This window comes from Glycine soja, chromosome 6, assembly GCF_004193775.1.
Source record: "Glycine soja cultivar W05 chromosome 6, ASM419377v2, whole genome shotgun sequence".
Classification (NCBI taxonomy): domain Eukaryota; kingdom Viridiplantae; phylum Streptophyta; class Magnoliopsida; order Fabales; family Fabaceae; genus Glycine; species Glycine soja.
In genome coordinates, this window is record NC_041007.1 from 1,063,396 (window position 1) to 1,072,714 (window position 9,319).

The 9,319-nt window shown below is 33.7% G+C and overlaps 1 protein-coding gene across 1 annotated transcript; it reads left to right on the forward strand.

The window, feature by feature from the left end:
• Positions 1-253: 253 nt before the first annotated feature.
• Positions 254-8,479, forward strand: LOC114414497 (AT-rich interactive domain-containing protein 5-like). Its single transcript, XM_028378778.1, has 14 exons — positions 254-512; positions 625-907; positions 987-1,120; positions 1,269-1,308; positions 2,235-2,287; positions 3,518-3,563; positions 3,955-4,047; positions 5,966-6,088; positions 6,208-6,259; positions 6,335-6,410; positions 7,006-7,072; positions 7,199-7,249; positions 7,740-7,832; positions 7,951-8,479. The coding sequence occupies exons 2-14, from the start codon at positions 626-628 to the stop codon at positions 8,053-8,055; spliced, it is 1,215 nt and encodes a 404-aa protein (XP_028234579.1). The 5' UTR covers positions 254-512; position 625; the 3' UTR covers positions 8,056-8,479.
• Positions 8,480-9,319: the final 840 nt, after the last annotated feature.

Genomic DNA, 9,319 nt, shown 5'->3' on the forward strand with positions numbered 1-9,319 from the left:
ACTTCTCATGGACACCATCGTTTCTTAAATGTTACTATTTACTAGTTCCCCTTCTATATAGTATATAGAGTCATTAACATTTATGGCTGATCGCATGATGACAAAGAGTGTCTATTTAAAAGTATTTTTTTTTTATATAAAATAGATAAAGTTAAAGAAATTGATTTCTTCTTTAAAAAAAGAGTTAAATTCTCTTTCCTGTTTTATTAATATAAAAGCTGTAAAATATATTAAATAGAAATGAAAGACATGTTAAAGTTGGAAGGAAAGAAAGAAGGAGAAAGGGGTAAGATAGTATTTTGACATGCAGGAAACGAAGCGGTAGTAGTAGAGAGTAGTGGGAAGGTAACCGGAGTTTCTCTCCCACCGCTATATCATATGGGGGCCAATTGTTTTATTTTCATCATTCATTCAAATTCTGCTTCCAATCATATTTAAATAGAAACACACACTCCTCATCCCAAACCCTACATTTTCTTCAAGCGCTGCGGTGGATCAGATTCCCCATTAAGGTACGCTGCTTCTACTTCCGAGGCCTTCATTAAGAATCGAATCGTATTTATTACCCACTCTTTCAGCTTAGGGCTACGATCCCCATTTTACATTCCCTTGTTATAAATGTAGGATGGAGGATGGTGAGAAACCCAGCCATGGCATTGCTGATATGGATGTTGTTGATGCCACTTTGCAAAGCCATCGTGTGGCTTCTGATCAAGTAATGGTCCTACAGGGTCATGATATCAAAAACGGCGATTCTGATCCTGCTCACGTGCCAGCAACCAGTGCAATTAGCAATAATCAGTTTGAACTTGAAGATGCTAAGACTGTTTCGCATCAGGAACTGATCACTCCAAAGCCTAAAGAAAAGAATGTCAGAGAAATGAAGAATGTGCTAAATGATACCGAGGTACTTCCACTTCCACTAAGATATCAGAGCATTTTCTTCTTCTTTTGTAGATTGTAATTATCTTGCCGCTTACCCACAGATGACTGATTATGATGAGTATGGCACGCCTCTGGATCGAGAAACATTTATGAAAGAGCTTGAGACTTTCTACAGAGAGCGGTCCTTGGAATTTAAGCCTCCTAAGTTTTATGGAGAGCCACTCAATTGTCTTAAGTACGTATAATATCCCCTGTGATGCATTCATGCAATGTAACCCCTTTAAGGCTAGTTTAAGTGGACCTGTCTTCCTCCTTGATACTAATTTTTAATGTGTTACTTATCTCTTTTGATAGCAGATTTCTTACTTTTCCATGGGCTGCAGGTTGTGGAGAGCTGTTATCAGACTAGGCGGCTATGATGTGGTATGGATTATTCTTCTGTGTTAATGTTATTGCTAAATAGTTCTATCCCGTTCATGCCTTTTGTAAGATAAAAGGAATTTTTCATCGAATATAGATTTCAACATTTTAGCAAACGTCCAGATGATACCTCAGATATACTGTAGTTGTGCTTTCAGTACTACTGTTTGTTATGCTTTCCCTATGTTTGATGGCCTAGGTAGTGCTTATATACTCAGAGCTACACAAACGATTGCAGACACTAGTTGTAGGCTATAGCACAAAGAGAACTGATGCCGTGGAAGTCAAGCATTTCTTCACTTTGTCCTCAGTCCTCTTGTCAACTTTACAAAGATCCTATCATTTAGTATTTGTCATTCATCTAATAAATCCTTTTTGAATTTTGAAAGATATGGTAGGGCTATGTTCAAATAGTTGTTGTCTGACTTGTGGAGACCTGGTAACTGCTTCAGCCTATGTGATTTGGTCTTGTACTTTCCTTATAGTAGGTTCATGAGACCCAGCCCAGATTCTTTATTTTTTTTTGTCCTGTAACTTTTTTTGATTAGCAGACAATTTAATTATAAATTTTGGAACAGAATGTATCATTACATTTTTAGTTTATTTGACATTTGGGTTGCCTCTTGTTAGGCTCTAGATATCACGTTGAGAATGAAAGAGAATGAGAGGCACGATGACTTGTGTCAGAATTACACAGCGGAGCATATATTTATATTAGGAGTCATAAATGCAATAATATTTACAAGAATATACAGTCACTCTAATTGACATAATTACATGACATATATACCAGCTGGAAAAAAAAATATAATATACCATATTTACAAGTATTACTATGATTACATAATTTCCATCAAGTTTTGGGCCCTCTGCCAGTTATTGATTACCAATAAGTGATAAAGTTGATCTTATTGATTGATTATATGTAGGTAACTGGATCCAAGTTGTGGCGGCAAGTAGGAGAGTCTTTCCACCCCCCAAAGTATGGCCTAAACATATTATTGTTTTGTAGTCTTACTAAGCCGTCTTAACCTCTTCATACTATATTTTTGCTTTTGACTGTCACTGTTAAACTCTTTATAGTCTGCTGAGTGGCTTAAAACTGATTGTTATCAACATGTATAAATTAGTTTCTAAAACATAGAGTTAGCAGATGTGGCTTATAACTCTTTAAAATTAAGCAAATGTGGTCCACATGTTAAGTTGCCATCCAATTGTTAATAAAGTCAGCTGATGTGGTTGTCAGATTTGTGATGTGGCGAGTCATTGTGCTGATTTGGATAGATAACAAATCACAATATGCCAAACGATGAGGTGTGGTTATATTTGGAAAATAAAAATTATCTTCTTGGTCAATGGTTTTGGGGTTTCTGAAACTTGGTTGTTCATCTTGAGAGTTGAATGAAAGAAGAAATCAAGTGGGTGATTCTCAGATTCTTTGACATATTGACTGGTGGTGATAGTGAATAATATGAACCTTCCTCTCTAATTTACACAGAAATGAGGAAAAGATATTGGTTGTCTACAGGTTGTCTAATATAGCAAAACTCATCATCTAACAGGTTGTCTTAGACAGCAAAATCTATATAACCTAAATCCATATGGTTTGCTGGTAATAAGAGTCTGAGTAAATTTCAATAAGTACTGTATGCAGTTTATGCATGCTTGTCTTTAACATTACCAGATTCTGAAACTATATTATACAAAATTTGCTTGGATCTTGAATTGGCTATTTGGTATTTTAGCTCTAGGGACAGGTTTGTGGTGGTGGACTGTAAACGCTAACCATACTAGCTTGTCAAATACAAAAATGACAGTAAAACCAACCATACAGGGTCGAGGTCAACATGGTGCAGCTCAATCCCTGATTTGACTAAACTGTGAAGTTCTATATATCACTACACCACATAACACAGTTTTGTTTGATCATTTAGTCATTAAGTTAGTGCCCTATATGAACAATACTGAACTAGCAATATGAAATTTCATTGCCATGTCATGATGTCTGTGTTAAAATTTTGATGGTAACTTAACAGATGGACCACATTTGCTTAATTTTAAAAGTAAGGGTACTTGATTGGCTTAAAAAATATTAGGGGAACTAAGATTACGTGTGTCCCATACTAAGGGAACCAAAATGCAAAAGTCAAAATAAAAACTCTTTCTAAACATTTCCCTTTGCTCATTATTATATTGATTTTTTTCCTCACAGGACCTGCACTACAGTCTCATGGACATTTAGAATTTTTTATGAGAAGGTAGTGCACTCATCTCTAATTATTTGAAAGATTTCATCTTTGTTATTGTTATAATTGGTAAATTAGAGTAAACTTATACTTCTGTTGAGTGTTGATACCAGAATTGGCTAATATTTTTTCTGAAATATCGTATGAGCGTCAGTTTCTGCTTGAGTTGATGTCTATTTCATGTTCCTATCTTCAAAGGTAAAAGAAGGGAAGTGTGTATGCTGTCTCTACTTCTTTCCACGGTGTGTGCTGTCTTTGTCACAGGACTGGATACCAATGAAACTCTAGATTTGCCATTATTATCTGCTTTTTGCTTAAACTATTTCAACTATTACTTTTGTTGTCTTTTTTAAGCCACTTGTATGATCTGGTTTCCTTTTTCCTGAATTTTCAATTTGCGCAGGCACTTTTAGAGTATGAAAAGCACAAGAGAGAGATTGGGGAGCTACAGCTCCCTGTTGGACCATTCCATCAATCTTCAAATGTGGAAAAAGAGGTTTGTATAATGTTCTTTGTTGTTTCCCCTTTTATTCCTTGATTTCATGCTCACATGAAGATTAGTTTTATTATATAAGATCATGTATTGTTTTCCTTTGTCATTTGAACTTGAATAAAGCTCCTTCTTTCTTTACTTATGCTGCTCATGGTTATTGAATCGAGATTCGAATTGTGAATCAGAAAAGCTATTTTACGAATCATGAATCGAATTGTATTATGAATCGTAAGATACATGATCAATAAAATATACGACATTTTTGGTAAAAATGAGTGACTTGCAAAAAAATAAAATAAAAATATAACCTAATATATCATATATTCAAGTCATAAATCAAAAGAACAAAAAATTGTAACTTCCCAAAGTGTTCAACCCCTTCTAAAGTAAAACCAATAAGAAGAAATAAGTCTTGTACCTCAAAAAACTGAAAATGGAACAAATAAGAGAGGAAAAATTAAAAGAATAGAAGCCATAATGCTGACAAAAAGAGAGTACGAGAGAGGAAATTATATGTTACAAGAAAAAGTAACCACCACAAGAAGACAAAAGGCAATGAAAATTATAAAAAGCATAAGTGGTCAAGTGGCTCGGTGACTTGCACAGTCGCACTTCTCTTCACAATGAAATTGGTTGAAAGCATAATAAGTTCACAAAAGTTGAGGTGTGAAGAAAATGCCACTGGATTTGAATTTTGAACGAAATGGCTGTTAGAATGCAAACATTGGGCTTTTATGGTTGTGTGTGTCTGTGTGAGACAATATATATATATATATATATATATATATTCTAGAGTCCTAGTTTTTTTGTTGAGCACAATTAAGTAGAAAGATTTAGGAAATCAATGGGGGTATTTTTAATCATTGCTGTGAATAATAACTTTTGAACTGTACCATGATAGAGAAGTAACAGAAACCAAAAATATTTGGCCCAATAAGTTTTCCATCAACAAAAGCTAACTTATCATAGATGCAATATTCTCTATCGTGATGCCTTTGCAGTTTGCATACCTTTTCCAAAAAGGAAACCATAGATGCAATTGGAATAGAATATAAGGGTCTATACTTATGTATTTTGTCATCTTAGAAGGACTACATTTCACAAAACCCCATGAGATATGCATATGTGTGCCTATAATTGTATCATACCAAGGTGAATTGTCAAATATTTGTTGGTTGTTGGCTTAGTAAAAATGTTTGACAATTTAAATGGCTTAAACAATAAATGATTGACAACTCACATTGGATATTAATAACCTCATGTCTTAAAAAACATAGGTACAGGAGCAATCTTCTTATATGATATTACATTAAGTAAAATATCTAAAGTATCTATTTATATATGTAAAAATTGCAACATACAGTCACAATTTTAAAAAAGAAAAAACTGAAGAACTATTTTTTTTTATAAAAAAAAGCTATAAAGGAATAGAATATTTGAGATAAATTGAATGCAGAATATTATATTTTAAACAGGAAAAGGGGGGAACACTGTGATAGGTTAAAAAGTTTCTACGTAATTGATAATTGCTAACAGCATTTAGGGGATAAGTCATTAGTCTGTCTCTCAAATTCTTCACATCATCATAATCATACTAAGTAATTTAAGAAAATGTAAAGGAGAAACCTAAACAGTTGCCAACAATGCTGGAAATTGCAACCATTGTTGGTGGTGCCATAAAATATGGAAGGATGTTCTGACTTCTAACCCATCAATTCCCAAAGTCCTCAATCTGTGAGACCTCTAGTCTAGGGATCATCAGAGGTGGTCTGTAGCTGCTGGTTCTCTACAACAAAATGAAAAGCAAGGGGAGTGTTGAAATTTTACAGAAAAGAGCATTTGAGACAGAGATTTGGGGGCATGCAACATTTCAACCTCTACCCTTTGTTTGTATATATCAAATAATAAGTTTCTTTTGCAGCCTGCTGTTTACCAGACTCCAGGCTCAGGTAGAGCAAGAAGGGATGCAGCAGCACGTGCAATGCAAGGTTGGCATGCTCAGCGCCTTCTTGGATACGGTGAGGTTGCTGAGCCAGTTATTAAGGTCTGTTGAGACCTTTACAATTTACATTCTTATTCTTAGTATCATTTTATTGTTGATCACTGTAACTCTGTCTTATAGCAATGTTTCTACTAATAGAGTGTTTGTTTTTTCTTGCACAGGACAAGAACTTCAGTTCCACGCCAAAGCGTGAAAAGAACCTAAAAAGTATTGGTATGGTCACTACAAACATCACCAACTTTCTCTAAATTAATAGCTATCTCATTTATTTATGCTTCAATGAATCAGGTATGAATAATAAACAGAGGACACTGTCTGGTCTGGAGCATGCTGAAAAATCTGCAAATATTGAAGGAGATCGGCAGTTAAGTTACTGGTCTTCTGTTAATTGACCTATAATAGTCCTGTGCATAGATTCATGATCTTTGAGCACTGTTGGCTTTTCCATCTACAATCTTTTAATTCATGGCATTAGCCACCCACCACTTGAAGTTCTCTTCATTATAACAATTACTGTTGAGTAAATTAATTTTGCTGTTACACAATTAATAAATGTTATTTCTTTTATTAGATTCATAGGTTTTCAGCAAAATAAAATTAAGGAATTAATCAGAACAAGTTGGTGCACCTTATTAATGATACTGCCCTATACATATCTTATTCAAGTCCTTGAAGATATGCTTGCTTCCTCCCTAAAGGTTTCTATATCTACATCTTTCCTACCCCAAAGTTTTGTGAGCCAAAACACAGACAAACTAATAAAGTGAATGTGCCCTGGGAAATCCTTTGGCATTTTCTTAATGTCAGTGAGGATTCCCTTCATTATTACTGATTCTTCAATCAATTCAACCACATACAATCCCTATTTCAATCTGAAAAGGATACATGTGCACTGTGAGATATGATAAAGTTTCAGTGTATCAAATGAACCAAGGCTAATTGAGTTTTTCATCTGATAGATTGGTCACAGCAGTAGTGGATGTTGGACCCCCAGCTGACTGGGTGAAGATCAATGTGCGTGAAAGTGTAAGTCAGTTTGGTTGTATTCTGTACCTAATTTATGTCCTTCTTGTGTATCATAATGGCAGATTTTTTCTCCTGTAAATAGAATTTAATAATTAATTTTTTACTGTTTGCTGTATCATTGTCCAGAAGGATTGTTTTGAGGTATATGCCCTAGTTCCTGGGCTCCTTCGTGAGGAGGTGAGCACCATGGCTTGTCTTTATCCATTGTTTATTTTTATGCAGAAAAAGTGGCTTGATATTTGGGTATTTTTTTGCAGAAACACTGGGTAGATTTTATCATAGATTTTTCTTCTTAAGCGTAACTGTATAAAATAGAATGTACAATCATTTTTTACAATCTCCACTGATCTATATTGGCTGTTTTTCGATGCCTTTTTGTTAGGAGGGAAATTCTTCTGCCTATATAGTTTTATATATGTATGGGATAATTTGCCTTCATTTGTCATGTTAAAATTAAAAACTAATATTATGATTGGAAAAGGTTCTTCTAAGTGAGCAATGGTGTATTCACGCTTAATTTTATTAAGTGCACATTAAATGATTTAAATGCTGAAGAGTGAATACAAACCTTATTTCATTTTAGATTGGAAAGAGTATTTTCCTTTGTGATTGATTATGGCTTCCTTGGTTTCTACTTTTATTGTTGACTTTGTTATAACAAATCCAGGTGCGAGTCCAATCAGATCCAGTTGGACGTCTTGTTATAACTGGTGTGCCAGAACATATAGACAATCCATGGGGAATTACCCCCTTCAAAAAGGTAAACTACCCTTTTCTTAACAGAGATCTTGGTATGACGCTGAGAGTAATAACAGAATGTCATGTAAGGACGTGGCATCTTCGTTGAAAGTGATTGACTGAAATTTGATGTTTTTCAGGTTGTGAACTTACCTGCAAGAATTGATTCGCTTCAGACATCTGCTGTTGTTAGTTTGCATGGTCGACTATTTGTACGCGTTCCTTTTGAGCAGGGAGCTGTGTGAGATGTGAATGTTCCTCCCTTGAATCATTGATTTATGAAATCTCCCCTTCATATTATTAGTCGAAACTACCACCAACTTTAACATTTTTTTAGGGAAAAATACCCAATTTAACTAATACAATATGCTTGAATTTTCCCATCAAACGCCTTTTTATCCATATGCGAAAGAAATGGACTTGGTGTTCTGGTGCATCATTAACAAGCAAGAGTCCGAGAAGTGGAGTGGTGGAGGACTCGTTCAAAAGCTCGTTGCTTTCGAAAATGCTAAATGAAGATGTTAGTCTGGCAAAAAAAAAAAACACTATTGTACATCGTCTTCCAATTACGTGTGGATGTGAACAGAAAATATTTTCATCATTACTCCAATCCAAATGTGAACAGAAAATATTTTAATCGTATATATGATTTTGGTTCCCTTTCCAGCATCTCTTTAGGACTTTTTTTCCCACATTGCATCAACCTTTTAAAATTAACTCCTAAAATTTTTAACTTGTTTTATACTACTATAATCGTGATACCTTTTAATAAAAGTGCACGAACATATAGGTACGTCCAGGATGAATGTGTATATTCTCAAGAGTCAAATATGGAATTCAAAGACTTTAGATTCTCTATCTTTTATTTCTCGTGTAATTCTCAATAAAATAATTTAGACATGTGTTAAGATTTTATCTTTACTCCCTCTTCTCTTCTGTATATTAAACTATTTTAGTTGAGTTTGCTGGCATCGATTTTCATGGGTTAAAATTAACAGTTACAGTCAGTAATTATTAGGAATAATACAATATTATTCTATAAATTTTCCTGCAATTCTTTCTAATTAAAGAATTAAGAAAATGAAAAAAATACATTTTTTATTTGATAATTAAAAAGTATTGTGCCTTATTAATAAGAACCCCGACCTTTTAAAAAAATAATAAGAGTCCCGAGACCCAAATTAAAGAATTAAGAAATAAATTGTCATTAAAAAATAAATACATTGGAAATCAAATAAGGTGTGTTAATAATAGTTTTTATTTATTTATTTCTTAACTAGTATGTTAAAGGCAACTTGTCATCATTCTATAGAAGCATTTAGTTATTTATTTTTATTTGTTTAATAAACAAATTCTTTTGAGCAGTTGGGAAAAAAATCTTTAATATATTCTTTCTAACATACTTTTTATTATTATTACTAAAATTGATTAAGAATTAGACAATTATAATTGAGCCGGAAAGACTCATAATTTCACGAGTCTGGGTACTTTTTAGTCAATAATCCTTCA

Excerpts from the sequence above, each read along its gene's own strand:
- LOC114414497 (XM_028378778.1), top strand. The coding sequence starts at position 626 with ATGGAGGATGGTGAGAAACCCAGCCATGGCATTGCTGATATGGATGTT. Across the intron at positions 6,260-6,334 it reads AAAGAACCTAAAAAGTATTG|GTATGAATAATAAACAGAGG; the intron begins GTATGGTCACTA and ends TCAATGAATCAG. Across the intron at positions 7,250-7,739 it reads CTGGGCTCCTTCGTGAGGAG|GTGCGAGTCCAATCAGATCC; the intron begins GTGAGCACCATG and ends TAACAAATCCAG.